Source organism: Anabas testudineus, chromosome 11 (genome assembly GCF_900324465.2).
Source record: "Anabas testudineus chromosome 11, fAnaTes1.2, whole genome shotgun sequence".
Classification (NCBI taxonomy): domain Eukaryota; kingdom Metazoa; phylum Chordata; class Actinopteri; order Anabantiformes; family Anabantidae; genus Anabas; species Anabas testudineus.
The window spans coordinates 16,688,740-16,705,717 of record NC_046620.1 but is presented as its reverse complement, the minus strand read 5'-3'; the positions used below and the strand labels follow the sequence as shown (position 1 = coordinate 16,705,717).

Sequence of the window (16,978 nt, the reverse complement as noted above, 5' to 3'; positions counted from 1 at the left end):
CCAGCACAGATCACAAATCAATAAAAGGAGTCATTTCCCTCCTTCAGTCCCTGAGGATCAGCCTCCAGGGTCAGAGGGGCGTGACGCGGTGGTTAAGCCCCAGCAGGAGAGGGCGTGTTGGGCCGCGACCTGCCTGATGATGCAGCCCTGTCTGTTTCTAGAGCATCTGTTCCTGTACTACAGACACAGACACACACTTATACAGGTGTAGTTACAAATCATTTTAAATCACTTGAAAACACTTGAGACGAGTGTCCCTGAACATGTCACCAATATGTCTGTTATGTCCATGGTAGGTCATGTCTGTGCTGTAGGTGGCCTGCTAACACTTTTACTTACATTTCAATCAGCAGTAGTCACTGAATAAATTTTGGGGTAAACATATACTACAGTACATGTGTACTTTTTTTATGACAGTAACATCATGAAGTATTATAATCACATTTAATATGGGCACAAAAATATCAGCCATAGAAAATATTACACCCTATAGGTGGTGTTGGCAGACAGATCAGGCCAAACATGTCAGTCCATCAAGGGACATTTATTAACAAAATCTATAATACAAACATGTTACAAATAAAGAATGGAGTCAATTCTGACCATAACAAGTTATCAGGCACAGAATTATCATCAAATAACATTTGCATTCTGTTATCATGGCCATTAGAAACCTGAGTTTGATACAAAATGTCATCTGTGGTACAAATCTATGCTGCACAATGATTAGCGAGGATTACAAAAGGTAGAGTGTTGAGAGTATAAATAGAATATATGTACAACTGATGGAGTAAATTCTGTAATGCAGAATCCGACAGGTCTCTGGGCTCTAAACATTTTTTGTCTGTAAAGTTGGGATTTCTAGAAATATTCTGCTGCAACTCTTTGTCCACGCATCAACAGGGACATTAAAAACAAATGTGTATCCTAGCAACAAAACAAAGTGAAAAAGTATTTGTTTCCCCTCAGTATCTCTGTCGTATACCGTAGCTGCAGTTGATTTGTATCGCTTAAAATGAAGTTTGATGTTTCATTGAAAGAAAAGAGAACTCTGCTGAGTCATGGTGTTGAGCAGAAAGAGAGCTCTTCTCCCTCGGGATACTTGTCAGCAATAGCATTGCAACTTTTATGAAAAATAATAACTGAGTTTATTATCACATTTCGGTGGCAGCTACAGAGGATCCTGCTCGATAAAACTCCATTCAGGGTCACAGGTTGAGGGTCAGGGCCATAGTGCTGGAGCTATTAGGAAGGGGCATCTTCTCCATGTATAGCCTTGTACTTAGACATCTCCTCTGGAAAAACTTTGGTAAGCTCAGAGATGAGAAGGCTTTTGAATTTCTGTAAAAGAAGGAAGGATAGTAGATGTTGGTTTATTACTACTTTTCATCAATTGTTGATGTTACATCGATATAAATGATCTGATTTGAAGGGCAAAACCTGTACTGATGGAGAAAAGTTTTCTTTAAGGACAACTAGGACAAGCACAATTACTTTATCATCAATAAACAAGGCCATTTTGACAGAGACAGCTATCTCAAGTACATGGCTCTTTGTGTAATGAAGATTATGTTTGAAACTGATTTTCAAAAGTGTATCCTCAGAAAGAATTTAATCAGCATGTTTCATTCTAGCAGTGTCAGTGGCAGGGAATCAAATTGACCCTGGCATTATCTCTCACCATCATAGTGTCAATCTTCCCTTTGACCTGCTCGTTCCTCGCCAAGGCTCTCTCCAGGCATTCCTTAGTGTACAGTTGAGGGTTTCGACCTTGGTCAATGTATCTACAAACACAAGAAATAATACCAGCTGAAGCTATGAAGACAGGCAAGGGTTAATACTCCACATTACATTCAACCATTCACTAAAGAAGAAAGTGTTTTTTACACAATTCTTGCATTTTTGAAAGAAGTTTGGCGCTGTTTGACGTGTTATTTTAACACTGCAATATGTGTATTCAGGGTAACATAGCAATGACAGCGAATAAAGGAAGTGTGACAAGAGACTTTGTTGTTGGTTTTAAATCCGGACGTGCACAACAACAAGTAACGTTACAGAACTCACTCAAAGACTTCAAGCGGTACGTTGATCTCATGAAGCTGCTGACGGCATTTCTCGATGTCTTGCAGGCCAGATATCATGAAATTTCTGTAAAGAAATGTCAGCAGTAGGTTAAAAAAAAAAGCCAACCTGCAGATTAATACCGTTTCATACCGCTCAATAAAGCATGACTCACAATTTCTGGTTGAGTCCTGCCTGGCTGCTAGGCTGGAAGTCGCTGACGATGATGCCCAACTGTCGAATATTCTCGATAAATTTCTCCAGATGCTCCTCCAGGTTATCAAATTTTTCAGCCATGTTTAATGACTGTTGTTAAACCACTAAAAACAATTAGAAATTATTCAGTTTAGAATAATCCTTTCGACAAATTCTTGCTGTTTACTGTTAGCCACCGACAATACAACAGCCAGTGCGCTGACGTACTTTACGGCAACAGAATAGCCAATTGGTGTGGGTCCTGTTCTGGCACCTAGGTAACGACTGACGTCAGACGGTCGTGTTCTAACGTTAAAAGCATCAAAGTGTCGCGCTGCCAGTTAGGAAGAAGATGAGTAACCGTGACTTGCCCGCTTATACCGGTGGCTAAACAATATAATCTGTGATTTAGAGATATATTCCCTTATCAGTTATGATAGTTCATCATGAAAATCCTACTAAAAAGTGCTGTTTCACAGCCAGCAATATGTGTCCAGTTATATGTATATACAAGACTTTGTATGACATGTTTCCTAATACATTTACAGCCTATATGTGTATGTGGTCTGTGGATGACATAAGAACGGAGATAATTGGCTACATTCATTTTCTCTGTAAAAAAAAATCACGTGGGAATATGCATTAAAGTATACTTATAAATATTTTCTTTCTAGTTACAGACTTCATAGGCATAAGGGATGAGGAAAGCGGTAACCTCTAAAATAATGCAACTGTAGGAAGCTCCCTTTCGGTGTAAATATATAACAGCTGCTGACTGCATTGGTCTACGTGAGAAACCAAAAGTGAACGTGACGTTGATGTTACATTTCTCTGGCATCTCTGGTCTTTCAGGTAAAACTACAAGCGAGCCAGACTTAACCGCATAGAACGGGAAATACCCCACGACTCTTCAAAATAAAACGTTACTCACTGCTCAGTGCCGGTGTAAAGTAAACCTTAAGTCTAAATTCATCCGTGTTAGAACTACTTAGATTGTTTATGTCTGGCACGGAAATATACATATTTAGTGATGTTAAATAGGATATGTGTTTTCGCAATAATGGAAATTATAGAAATGAAATTATTATTTTGTCTCTGTAAAATGTGTTTAACTGCTGTCAAACTGCTCTTAGATTTCATACACTCCTTTCGTAAATTTTATGAAACATTGTGTTAACTGAAATCATGGTTGCCCAAGGTTTTGACTATTTATATTCTTTTCCCACCTGTTAGGAATCGTATTTCATAAGCCTAGCGTGTTTTAAGAAGTTAAGAAGGCAAACTACTGATTTGTTTGTTTGTTTGTTTGTTTGTTTTTAGAAAAGGCTAAATATGTTCATAACAAACCATTTCCCCTTTAACGTACCTTTTTGGGCTCGATTTGCTTTCAACGTCACCTTACCTACCTCTGGGGCTTTTATTTTGAAATGTTCTACCGATGCAGCGCTTCACGGGTGAGAACAGACTGACTGAGAAGGATTACCGAGGACTGCTTGGTCCTGAGCTGCATTAAAGCTGGAGCTTCCGCAGCTGCACACGCATCAAAGGCTCTCCTTCTCTCCCCTCGCTGCAGCTGCCGCCGACGGCAGGTCTTCTGGATGTGTGTCTTCTTTTAACACATAGCGGGATCGGTGTCAGGGCTGCATAACAGAGCAGTAAACGGACATCCTCCGGGTTTCACCCGTCTACGGTAAGGACGGACGGTTGTCGGATTGCCGGTCTAACATCGGGTCTGTGTGGGCAGGAGAACATACATTAAGGAAAATGATGTTTGGACCTACAGTGTAGGGATGTGTCTCCAACACAGAGAGACTTTATAGTTTACAGTCCCATAAAATTTAAGATGACTTTTTATCATATATGATAATATATTAATTTTTTACAGCTAATATCATTTATAGCGTCGTTTAAAGCGCCATCAGTGCTGTTTATGTAATTCTATTTCCCTTAGCCCAGGCCTACATATTTCTATGTTATTCCTATAGCTCCCTATGAGTCCACCGCGTCTGTTGGAATCATGTGTTCCTTATAACCTTGGGATGCGTTAAGGTGTATTTCCTCCTATGCTTGTCTTTCCTGTGTCCTGCACGGTTGTCTCTGTGGTTTTCATATATCTTATTCTATAGCCAGTGTTTCCTCGCTATGATAATGTGCCCCCATCTTTTAAAATGAGTTATCACCTCGGTTCTTCTGCGTAATGCATCGTCCTACCATTGCACAACTGCAGTCACTGTCATGATCTCGTTGGAAGAGAAAAGGGGACAGGAGTCCACAGATCCGTTAGTTAACGCATGCTGATGTTACCTGACATCTGAACACTAATGTAAACTCAGCCATTTATTTGCCTTTTCACCATTCTTTCTTTCTTTTAGCGGAGACGTGTCGAGATGATCCACTGAGGAGAAAGCGGCACAGACTGTGTTCATCTTGAGGCTGCAGCGTACGGAGGAGGGATTGCGGTACAAGAAGCTCAATAATCAGCACCGATAAAGGTTGTATCTGTGAGCGGGAACCGACTCGAAAGGGTGAATCTCGCCCCTGTGCGGGGGGATCGGTGGATAAATATAGATCTGTAAAAAAATTATGGCCACCCTACTGCGAAAGATCGGTCTAATCCGTCTGCACGACCGAGATACCGAGGACCCAAAGCACAACCAGGGCTCGTTAAAGGGGACCAAAGGGAACCAGAAAAACAACGCCAACAAACACTGTCAGACCGCCAACGAAACCAACATCCTGAGCACCCCGGAGATAAAAGCGAGAAAGCTGGACCAGCTCGCCAAGGACAAGCCCACCAGTAAGGATAAGCAGGGCAAGGATGCGAAGGAGAAGCAGCAATCGGGAGGAAGTGGGAGTAAAGCGACCAGTGCCTCCTCGATACCACCGCCGGCGCCTCACCGGCAACACTGCACCCAGGTCCGGACGCGGAGGCTCATGAAGGAGCTACAGGAGATCAGGAGGTTAGGGGACAACTTCATCACGGTGGAGCTGGTAGAGGACAACCTGTATGACTGGAACGTCAAGCTGCACCAGGTGGACAAAGACTCGGCGCTGTGGCAGGACATGAAGGAGACCAGCACCGAGTTCATACTGCTCAACGTCACCTTTCCAGATAATTTCCCCTTCTCGCCGCCGTTCATGCGGGTCCTGACACCCCGTTTGGAGAATGGCTACGTGCTGGACGGCGGGGCCATATGCATGGAGCTGTTGACCCCGCGCGGATGGTCCAGTGCCTACACGGTGGAGGCGGTCATGAGGCAGTTTGCGGCCAGCCTCGTAAAAGGACAGGTGAGGGGAAGAAGGGGCTGGCGGGTGAGGGTCCTTGCTTGGAATATCATGTTAATCATCTCTAGTACATTTATTTTCAGACATGACACACTGGATATGAGTAATTCCATTAGGCATTCATGCGTCATGCGTAATTAACGCACAAAGAATGCCAGACTTAATACATCTTCACCACGACACGGCTTTTAGTATTTTATTTAGTTATAAACCATTATCGACTATAGTACAATTTGAAAAATATGTACCAGTGTTTTGGTGATTTATTAAGTTTTTAATGCTGTTAAGATGCAATGCTAACTTCTTAAATATTTTCGGACACAGTGTATGTTGCTGGAACAAATTGGGAATATGGTGTATTTCCAAAGAACAACAATTACATCACTACAGCACAAGAGAATTCCATAAAATACTTCCTGTGTGCTGTAGTTGCTGTATTGTAATTCCTCAGGCCTCTAAAATTCTCTTCCCCCCTCCTCTCTGCTATAAGCAAATTAATGGTTATGAATATTATTAATCTTTATGTGACTTTACAGCGGCCATTTCATGCAGTGCAACACTGGGTATCTCCTTGATGCCTGCTCTTCTCTGCAGTCTCATTTTGCTCTCCTTTTATTGCCTCCATAAATCAGCATCCGTTGACAACAAAGACCAGCTCACATGCAATGGAAAAGTCACCATAGGGGCTGTAACGCAGTGTCACAATAGCTGTGCTCCTACCTGATTATTCCAAAGGAGGACTAAGATGGTTATTCAACACATGCAAAGCGTGGTGATGGATAGAAATAAAGATGTATAAATAGAGACAGCAGGTAGTCTTTCTACCAGCAGTCCTCAGCGACTTAGACTGACTGGATTATGTAATCCTGTCAAATCTGTTTTTCACGTCCTCAGTGCACTGCAGCAGCAGCAGCAGCAGCTCTGCAATTCCAGGCTGCAGCTCTAAACACAGAGTTTAACCGTTTAATCTCAGAGCAGATTTTCCATCTTCCGGTCACATAAGAATCAGTCTTCTAATGTGTTTTCTAACGCTCACGTTTGTGTCGAATTCCATTCATTTCATCAGTAACTTCTCAAGGACTTTCTGCATTTTGATGTCAACAGTATGACAGCACAGTGGCAGGAGACCTTATGTAAACTGTCACCGTTCTCCTGCACAGCTCCCAACCCATCACTGGTTTTTTTTTTTTTTGTCTTTGATGATATAACTGCACATTATTTCCGAGTCATCTGTGGTCATTAAGCATCTGTTACCAAGAGAGGTTATGCAAAAACTCTACTCAAACCAGAAAGTGAGAGGGAATGTGTGTGTGTGTGTGTGTGTGTGTGTGTGTGTATTAATTCCGAATTGCTGCTTGAGGAGATGAGCTAGCAGCAGCTCTGCAGTGCTCCCTAATTATGGTGCAGTATCTTCCTTTTCCAGCTTGCTAATGGAAACAATATTGATTAATTATTCCTGTGTGTGTGTGTGTGTGTGTGTGTGTGTGTGTGTGTGTGTGTGTGTGTGTGTGTGTGTGTGTGTGTGTGTGTGTGTGTGCATGCGTCCTCTCACTCTCTCTCTGTTTGCCTTTTTTGTGGATGCGTCCGCACAGGCACTCGTGTGTGTTTCATGTCCTAATTTTCTCGGAGATGCATTCATCTCTCGTGCATCATGACAAACAGAGCATAAAAGACTATATATAAACCTCACCATAAATAAACACAAATACACCAAACATATTTATTCGTCCTTGGGCACTGACTCCCTGCAACAATAGTGATGCGCCTTTGTTTAGGGTCTCCCAGCTTATTTTTAGTGTGCCACAGTACGTGCAGTGACAATGTGGTGATTTGAAAGTCAACATGTGTAAGCCTGCAGATGTGAGGCAACACGTATGCACAGGCTGAGAGGTGATATTGTAACAGGGCTTACTGACCCAGAGGCAATCCTCAGTCTGCCCTTCAGGTACTTTGAAGACAGCCTCTGTCACAGTGTAATCTGTCTTATATAACGGTGAATTTATCCCTATTGTGATGTGCAGGTGGTAGTCTAGTGCAAAACTATTGTCATATTCAGGTGTCGTACTAGTGTTGGCTAATTTGGGAATTGATCTGTACTGCAGTATTGCTGCCTGTCTGTAAAGCAGTACAAGTGTCATGTAGAATAATGGCACAATAACAACTTCTTCTCTTCTGAGGTATATTATGTTATTTTCTAATTTCTTTACTATTCATTCATGTAAAAACACACATTATCAATCACGTACATTTACTTTATGGACAGAGTTTTGGTCTTCACAGCAATCACTTCATTCAGTTCAACAGTGTATAATCATTTTAATATTATTCATGTCACTATACAATCTTGCTGTCAGATGTAATTAGACATTAACTGCCATTAAGTGCCCAAAAAGACATCTTAAGTAAGTGTTTTGATATTTGTTTAATATTTATAAGTCATTTATTAATCAAATGTGCCAAACATTTGCTGGTACCTGCTGGTAAATGGGATAGATTGTTTTAAACACACAGTTAATTCAGACAGAATAGGCTAGCTAAAGTCATGTAGAAGTAACGGATAATTGGATAGTGAAAATAATCATCAGTTGTTCTCATAAACACAAGGAGCATTAAAATAAGGATACGGTCTGTCCAAGACAAGTTAAAGGGGTTTTCTGGTGATTTAATGTGCTGCTTCAGTAAAGTTTGGGGACTTTGAGAGCTTCATCGTGACATCAAGCAGCATTATTTTTTTCAAACCTAGGAAAGTTCCCGTAGAACCACAGAGGACACTACTACAATTGTTTTCAAGGGGGCTAGAGTTCTATTCCTAATGATGTAATTGAACAGAAAGTCATGGGTAATATTTGTGGAGTGCCCCTTAACCACTTCTGGTTTTCTGTGGTGGATTTTGTTTATTCTTTTCTGTATGCCATACTGTGTGCTCATAGAGGAACTAGGAATTAGGAGAAAAAAGGTGGTATTACCCTTTAATAACCACACCATCAGTCCCATGGGGCTGTCCTTACTGATCTGCTGAGGATGATGATGATGACATTGATCGCTCCTGTTTGTTTATCCTGCCCCCGTTAAGCACATGTCTCCATTATGCAATCCCTAGCTCTCCCCCCACCCCTCTTAGAGCTGTTTCCCAAAATGCACTGGGACCTTCCCTGCTTTGCCCATTGACTGATCTCCATTCACACAATTACCCAGCAGCCACTTTACACGAGTGTGTCCCTCTCAACGAGCGAGCGCTAAGCTGAACTAGATAAACACTGACATAGCACTGTATAGGCCCAGGGCATTCACAACACACACACACAGACACATACACTTTTGCTTGTCAATTCTTTCCGTCACGAGCAGATATTTTTACATTCTCAACTTTGCACTAATAGATGCCTCTCATGCTGGATTTACAGCCTTTTGTAAAGACTTGTGTCTGTTGTCCTGTCTTAATCTGTATTTCTGTGTGTCTTTTACGCATGCACACAACCAATCGTTTCATAATAGGCAGAAACAAACCATCTAATTTGTCACTACACACAATCTCGCCACACTGAAAACCAATAAATGAGGATTCGCCAGCCACTGTGTGTTAAAACAAGCACACCATGCTCACAGCAATTGGTTTAATGACAACACAACGTTCAGCTGAGGGTACATTCCTCCCCGCCATCAATCACTACGGCAATCACACCTATTCAACAATGGCCAATTGCAATAGCAATATCCATCTAAGGCAGTGGCCGCCATTTTGAGATGGTGACAACTCCCATATGGTGGGGTGTTAAGATATGTATGGGTAATGATTTGGGAAAAAACAACATAACCTGGGGTTTTACCAATTATCTGTTCTGGCAGCCTGGCTAATCTGTGTTACAGACATCTGGCTGCACAGGGATGCCAAGCAGTTTTCAGGAAGCGCTTCTTAGATGACACCCAATCATTGTGTCATCCATGTGAAAGACTGGGTGGATCAGTTGTTTGAGAAAGGAGGAGGTTGTCTTGTAATGTGGCTTTGTAAAAAAGGGGAAGTGAGAGCAAGTCCCCAGAAGACACCACATACAGTATAATATCTCTGAATGAGTCACTGGTTGAGTCATGCATTCAGGTTTTCAAAACATGTGGAAACAAATCCCACATGAAGTGAAATCTTTCTTGTTTCCAGCGCTAATCAATCTGAAAAATCATGGCTTTCTTCATGTTGCCAGTGAAATCAGCCATATTGTGACTTGTTTCCACTGCCTGAATTCAAGTGTTTCTTGTGTCTGACTCAATGTGCCATTATGACTTAATATGAGCACTTGTAGCAGGGATTGATTTAAATATTAATTCCAATGCAAGGGGAAGCAAGGACAAGCTGAGACAAGTGTTTATCTGAGAAACAGAGACAAACTGAGAGAGAATGTGAGAGTCGCCAAACCCCACAGTGAAATGAGGCTAGTGTTAACACAGGAGTGGAAACTGTAACTCTAACCTCCAGATCATTCAGTGTTATCACCACATCTCCCTACATCCTTTGCATCACTTTTGACCCAAATATCTGAGGAAGTATACAATTGGACATACTTGTGATCCATCAGATGTCACCAGAGCAGACAATTAGTCATGTTTGATGGAAAAAAAATGTATATATATAGTCCTGAAATTTACTTATTATTAAAGGAAATGAAAAATGTAAACCATTTTAGTATTAGTCCTTAGGAGTGTAATCCCTTGACCCAAACCTTGATAAATTCTATCATTGATGAGTTTTTAATGGTTTGTAAATACAATTCAGCATGTTCAGAGATATTTTTTCCTAATTGAACTGACAAGGTTTTTGAAATAAGGACATTTCCAGACTCAAACATGAAGCTAGTCAAATTAAAATACCATAAGTAGCACAGTCGCAATCTAGCAGCTCATGCCAGGTAGCTTTTTTTTTTTCTCTAGCTAAAAAACAAATGTTGGCTGGCATATTACAAAAGAAACACATTTTCTCACTTATCACCATATTATCTGTTAGATACAGCTAGAGTATCACAATATTGTGTTGTGTGATACTGTATTGATCCTAAAAAAAACAGTGTAATTATTTTTATTTGATGGTTTACAATCTAAGATTTGGGGCAGATGGTGGTTTATTTTATGTGGTCTTTAAACTCCAGACCACAAGGTGGCACTGTTGCGTGTGCTTATTCAGAAATTACGCGTATGGGGGTGGGTCGTTTGTTTGGATTGTTTTCCTAAAATTTGTTTGTTGACAGAAATTCTCAGTAAAACACCTCGCACAGTATATCACAATATATCAAATAGAATCGCGACCCCGTATCGTATCTCCAGATTCTAGCCAATACACAGTCCCAATATCTAGCTTTGTGTTTGATAGACAAACTGTTGTTATAGTGTTTTCTGAGATTCTTGGAGGTGAAGGAATTTTACCTGAATTTTTACCTGCTCACAAAACAGAAATTGCATTTAAAACTGAAACAAAGGCCCTGACTGTGGACATTTCATCTTTGGTGCTTTTGAAATAATGCGCAACATGAACCATGAATAAGCATACTTCCCAACGCGCCAGATGGAAAATGAAACAGACTGAAAACCTGATCGCTGCTGTGTGTAACAGATATTGTACCATTACATAACAGTGTATAATCCCTAGGTCGTCAACTGTTGAACAATGGCGCCATTTATCCAGTGTTTTTTTTTTTTTTTTTTTTTTGAAAATCAAGGCAGGAGCATATATCTAGAGGATTAAGGTGCAGACTGTGGAGGTGTAGTAATAGAAGAGCGTTTATCTGTACTGCACTGCAGCATGCAGAGGAGCTCACCATCTCAAAGAATTTCATTAGTATTGGTTTCAGTGGAGTGGAGTTTCCTTGGTGCCATTTTCTTCCTGCCAAGAAACGTTCTGAGTAGATGGAAGTGGTGCAGTGTTACAGAGCGTGTACAAACAAATACTCTAAAATACCTGGAATATTACACAACCCTGGGGTAGTGTCTTAAGTCAAAGACAACATAAATGTCTGTATAGCAGCAGTGTGACCAGACCTTTTTGTGATTTCCTGTGTTTCTATGGTGATTTCTATGGAGGAAATGATGCACCTCACCCTACTGACACCCATGAATCACTTCTTTGTCACGGCTCTGTATCTATCCAAGTGTTCGCTTTTCTGATGCATGTGATGACAGGTTTTTTTTTTTTCTATTCATCCTCCCACGCAGTCTTCTTGAGGGAAGACTTAACACTGCTGCATTCAACAGAAAAAAGGCTCTATCGTCGAGCACCACTAGCACCTTTTTTTTTTCTCCTCTTTCCACAAATATTATCACATGCTTATTATTACCCCTGTTGTGTGAATGAGGGTGGTGGGGCTTGGTTACATATTTATATATGTAAAAAGGTTGGTTTTGACTGTTGGGACATTCAAAGACCTAATAATAATTTGTAATTTTAAATGTGGATGTTGTTGTGCCATTTCTCACCTTCTACAATCCACAGAGATATTGATAATAATTGCTAGTTGTAGATTTAAATAGATGCTGAGACCACCTAAAACATTAGAGCTTTTGATTCAGTGAAATTGATTTTGAGGCTCTGTAACAACCATATTTTGGAAGGAAGCCTCTGTCTCCATTAGTCTCCAAGTTAAACAAGAATATATCCATCAGCTTATGGCAGAGATCCTAGATTTAGATCAACGCCGCCATATAATCTGTTGTTCTTTGGCTCAAGACCTGTTTGTCTAGTCAGTTTGGTTTCCTTCTGACATACAGCCAGACAAGAAAGGAAATGGCTTGACAACAGCTTTCTTTGGCAGACATGACAGTGCAGGCAGGTCACGCGTCCAACCTCTCCGTCTAACACCTTCCCTTCCTGTATCTCTGTGTCTGTCTTTGCAGGGACGTATATGTAGGAAAGCAGGGAAGTCCAAAAAAGCGTTCAGCCGCAAAGAAGCCGAGGCCACCTTCAAGTCCCTGGTGAAGACCCACGAGAAGTATGGCTGGGTGTCCCCGCCTGTGTCTGACGGCTGAGGGCTCGCCCGCCGACCCCCTGACCCCCGCGCTAGCCTGGGACAAACCCAGCTAGCCCCGACACGCAAAACGACACACCACGCTAACTCAACAATCACCCATGTTCACTTTTTCGCTGTTTCATTCTAGAGGTTTTTTCTTTTTTTTTTTTTTTTTGCTTTTTCGGTTTCGTGTGTCTGTGTTATGATTGTATTTAAACTTTTTTGTCCTCATCCTCCACCAAAGGTGTTGGAGAGCAGACATCATCAACACTCGTCCACTGAGAAGCGACTTCTGTCCCCCTCCCTCTCGCCAAGGGAGATTCTTTCCCCCAAGACTGGCCTGAGAGGGAGGCGTGCGTGCGTGCGTGCGTGCGTGTGTGCGTGTATGTTTGTCTCTCCATCGGACATGAACTGCAAGTGTGGATTTATTATTTCTTTTTTTCTTCCTTTTTGTGTTTTTTTGAACGCACACTCGTACACGTGCCGTTGGACAAATCGGACCGTGTGGACTCGTCCACTCATGTGAAAGACTACTAAATGAAGGAGACTCATCCCTCTGTCCAGTCCTCGCCATCCCATCCTCTCCTCTTTTTGCATCCCCCCAGCTCCCTTCATCTCTTTAGCACTGAACTAGCGTTACTTCTCACCGTCTCCCTCTGTAGCTGTCGGGTCATTTACATATAAATGAAGCTGTTAATGTTTAATAGACTGGCAGCGCACTGGCGCTTATACTCGCTCATTCACTCCTTCATTTCCCTCCTTTCTTTCGACTGTGCCGTTGCTCACAGTTCAATGCAACATGAAGATTGTAATTTACGTGGAGCTGTGCTCTCTCTTTTTCTCTCTATCTTTTTCTTCAGCTCGCTCGTTCTATTTGTTTCCCCATTTCCTTCTCTCCATCTCTTGTGGCTAAATTTAGAGCTCACTGTTGCATAAACGGACATTGATTTCTAAAGAAGAAAAAAAAAAGTCACATGTTGCTTTACGCAGAGACTGTGTATGATAAATAGACCAATAGTCGAACACCTCTCTTTCTTTCTCTCTCTACTCTCATGTCATAGGGTGTGTGTGTGTGTGTGTATGTAAGAGAGGAAGAAGACTGTAATTCCATGATTTAGATACCAGATGGTACAGCTGAAGGCCAGGCTTCAGTATGTGTACGCATGTGTGTCAGTGTGTGTGAGAGAGAGCAAGGGAGACAACCCTTTAAACAGAGAAAAATATGATTTACTGTGAATGACACTAAGGCCTAAAGGGAGTGCTGTGTTTCCTGCTAAATAACTCATCGCTGTGTCGTTCCACCCTCTATGTCAGCTCCTGGTTATTACTACTGTAAACACGCGCGTGGTTGCAAGTGAACATCAACGTGCACATAGCCTTGCCTGTCTCTCTCCGATCTACCTGAAGAACGAATGGCCAGTTAGAAATTCACTTGCTGATGTATAGCTGTGCTCGAGACGCACACGCGCACACATGCACACCGGTCGTGACGCCGGCGGTAACACCTAGAAACGAAGACAGACAGGAGCCCGAGCGCTGCTGTGGATTGAGCGGTGCTTTAAATGAGGGTATGCTTCAGAGCCCCCCTGATTGATGTCTGCTGAAAGAGAGGCAACAGGGAAAGGAGAAGAAGAACAGAGGGAGAGGAGGGAATTGTGGGAGCTTTGATCACTGCCGGCTGTTTCTCGAAAATGTCACGCGCCTTGCAAAATGGCCGAAAAGAGATATCATTTCGTCTACCTGGTTATGAGACACACAGTTCCTGAGCTCCAACCTTTCAGAGGACTTAATAAATATCTAATATTAACTCTACCGCTGTAACAACATCAGTCTTAATCAATCTAGCCTGCGTCTATCTGTCCGTACAGTCCAGTGGGCTCCTCGTGTGTTTGTTTTGCTATCTGCCAGTTAAATGTCAGATGGAAAGCTGCTAATTGGTCTGACATTTCAGCAGAGCTTCATTAGAGACAAGCAGCAAGAGCAGAAGGATTGAGGATGTCAAACCTCCCGCTCGGCACTGACATTTTGTCACCTTGCTCTCCAGCCCTGTTTCTTTGGAGGGGCGGGAGGCAGAAAGCGGGTTAGGTGGAAGAGATGCAGGGGTACAGAAGCAGCTCGATGCCAGTCAGCTCTCCGCAGGCCCAACTCTAATCCTGGAGCAGGATGTTTAAACCGCTGAGCTGAATGCGGAGCTGAATCCAGCGCGGCGTGTTTGGATCAGGGTTGCGGCGTGTCTCAAAGACCCCTCTCGTGTTGCGTCCTTGGTCAACAACAAATGTCTGTCCGTGTGTTAGGCGCATGTGTGAGCAAATCTAGGCGTTAGACTCCCATGATGAAAAAAAGAGAAGAAAAAAAACAACAACAACAACAACACACCATCTGGTATGTGATCATGTAAGAAAGCGTGTTAGTCCTCTTTGAATTTGGCTAGTCATTTCAGGGTTGGTCGTATAGTGATCTCTCAGCAGAGAAAGCTGTAAACTGAATTATTATTAAGACAAAATATCTCAAAAGCTGAGTGTTTGCTGGTTTCAAGAGAATAATTTTGTGATATAGTTTAGACTGGTAGTTTGCAGACACTAACTGGGTGAACTGATTATGTTGTATTATATCTGCATGTGATATGTGATTGGTAGCTAGCTACTGTATATCTTTTTTCAGGAAAAGCAAGAGAAAATATGGAGAAAAAAAAACAAAAATGCAAATGCTTCTCTTTTCTTGTTCTTAATTTTGTTTTTTCTGTTTTCCTATTTTGGTTCTCTGTACTGTATGTACTTTTTTGTTTCTTCAAAAGCGTCCTAAAAATGTCACAATGTATTATATGAATGTGTTTTAATTTATTTGTGGTTTTGCCAAAATGAAGATTTGAAGCATGTTGCAGGTACTGTCACAAGAAAACGAGAAGAAGAAAAAAAAAATTACTACGAATGATAGCCTATGTATTTGTGTGATGGGGGGGGGAGGTGGGTTTATTTGGGGCGATTTCAGGGAGTAAAGCCTCAAGATTACAAATGGAGTGTTTTTTTGTTTTTTGTTTTTTTGGTTTGTTTTTTGTTTTCACTGGGAATGCATCAAGGTGGGATCAAGACAATTCCTATGCTCCCTAAAATACTCCCTAGTCCACTCCATGATGTCACTACTGTCCCTTCCCCATTGGTCCTGTTCTAGACAGTGATTTGGCTTGTGGGTAATGCAGTCAACACAAAGATCTGAAGTTCCCCTGAGCCACAGATCTAGGATCAGTTTGACCTCCCTATGCTTCAAATCTCGCTCTTTAAGGGAAACTGACCTGTGATCAGTAACTCCTGGCAACTTTGTCCCACTCCTGACTTGAGTGTTTGGTCAAGACCAAAATCTTAAAAGCTCAAAAAGGTGAAAGGTCATTGCAAGACCAAACAGGAATGTGCAATAAAAGTTACAGCTTATTCAAACTCTGCTGATTTGGTGGTTTTGTGCATTATGATCTAATGTCACATCTGGGACACTTGTGCTACACTTGCTTACATTTTAATGACCTACTTCAGGCTGCTGTGTCCTCTGCCTTGCCTCTGCATTGTCCTACTTTCATTTACTGCAGGCAATAAGACATCATTTCTAACATCCTCAGTGAAGACAGTCAGTCAGCAACTCTTTATCAGACGGCCTCCAGCTTGATGGAAAAAGTGCTCCCTCTCAGGGGCGGTGGAGTGGTCATCCTACTCTGACATGGGTGGCTATAAGTGGATGTGTTAAAGACACGAAGACTTGTGTCCACAGGTCATGATGAGACATGACAGATGAACTCCATCAGAATAAATTATGTGTGCTGTAAAAAGCATTTGATATTCCATGGTTTTTACAACACAGATCTATATGTATCTTTAATTTATGCAGAACCCAACAGGCGATGGTGGAAAGCAGACAACGAGTACCAAACAGACCCCTTGTTTTACCACACTAACTAGGAAAAAGGCAAAAGTTAAAATCACCAATTGAACATTGTAAATAAAAGCTACAATTTTGAGAAAGAGTTTGATCTACTGTGCTTAGCATAGCTGCACAGGCATTTATTCTGCAATGTTTATAACTGACACATGTAATGTGTTCAGTTATAAACACTTATTATATATACATATAGTGTATGTTGTATACACTGTGTGTGTGTGTGTGTGTGTGTGTGTGTGTGTGTGTGTGTGTGTGTGTGTGTGTGTGTGTGTGTGTGTGTGTGCACCTGTGAATTGGTTTACCGCTCTTGTGTAGAAGAAAAGAGAAGAGGGAAAAAGAGCAGAGAAGCAAACCCGAACCAAAAATTCCAAGAACCAAGAATTCTTTATCCAGGTTCATGTGCATTCACATTCAACCCAAATAGACTCTTTGACAGCAGCCATATTGACTAAACATGACACGGATACAGTGTGAACAGCATGTTGTCTGTGTCCCATTTAATGGATCTGTTCATGGACTCCTTTTCC

The 16,978-nt window shown here is 41.7% G+C and overlaps 2 protein-coding genes across 2 annotated transcripts; one reads left to right on the top strand and one right to left on the bottom strand.

Moving 5' to 3' along the window:
• Positions 1-525: 525 nt before the first annotated feature.
• med10 (mediator complex subunit 10) lies at positions 526-2,498 on the bottom strand. The gene is made up of 4 exons (XM_026346882.1): positions 2,237-2,498; positions 2,065-2,148; positions 1,682-1,784; positions 526-1,341 (listed from the first exon to the last, which is right to left on the bottom strand). Exons 1-4 carry the CDS (start codon positions 2,356-2,358, stop codon positions 1,246-1,248), a joined length of 405 nt encoding a protein of 134 aa, XP_026202667.1. The 5' UTR covers positions 2,359-2,498; the 3' UTR covers positions 526-1,245.
• Positions 2,499-3,721: 1,223 nt separating this feature from the next.
• On the top strand, positions 3,722-15,958 carry ube2ql1 (ubiquitin-conjugating enzyme E2Q family-like 1). Its single transcript, XM_026349939.1, has 3 exons — positions 3,722-3,946; positions 4,629-5,544; positions 12,415-15,958. The coding sequence occupies exons 2-3, from the start codon at positions 4,840-4,842 to the stop codon at positions 12,544-12,546; spliced, it is 837 nt and encodes a 278-aa protein (XP_026205724.1). The 5' UTR covers positions 3,722-3,946; positions 4,629-4,839; the 3' UTR covers positions 12,547-15,958.
• The last annotated feature ends 1,020 nt before the right edge of the window (positions 15,959-16,978 follow it).

Excerpts from the sequence above, each read along its gene's own strand:
- med10 (XM_026346882.1), bottom strand. The coding sequence starts at position 2,358 with ATGGCTGAAAAATTTGATAACCTGGAGGAGCATCTGGAGAAATTTATC. Across the intron at positions 1,785-2,064 it reads GTACCGCTTGAAGTCTTTGA|ATACATTGACCAAGGTCGAA; the intron begins GTGAGTTCTGTA and ends TTGTGTTTGTAG. Across the intron at positions 1,342-1,681 it reads GGAAGATTGACACTATGATG|AAATTCAAAAGCCTTCTCAT; the intron begins GTGAGAGATAAT and ends CTTCTTTTACAG.
- ube2ql1 (XM_026349939.1), top strand. The coding sequence starts at position 4,840 with ATGGCCACCCTACTGCGAAAGATCGGTCTAATCCGTCTGCACGACCGA. Across the intron at positions 5,545-12,414 it reads CCAGCCTCGTAAAAGGACAG|GGACGTATATGTAGGAAAGC; the intron begins GTGAGGGGAAGA and ends CTGTCTTTGCAG.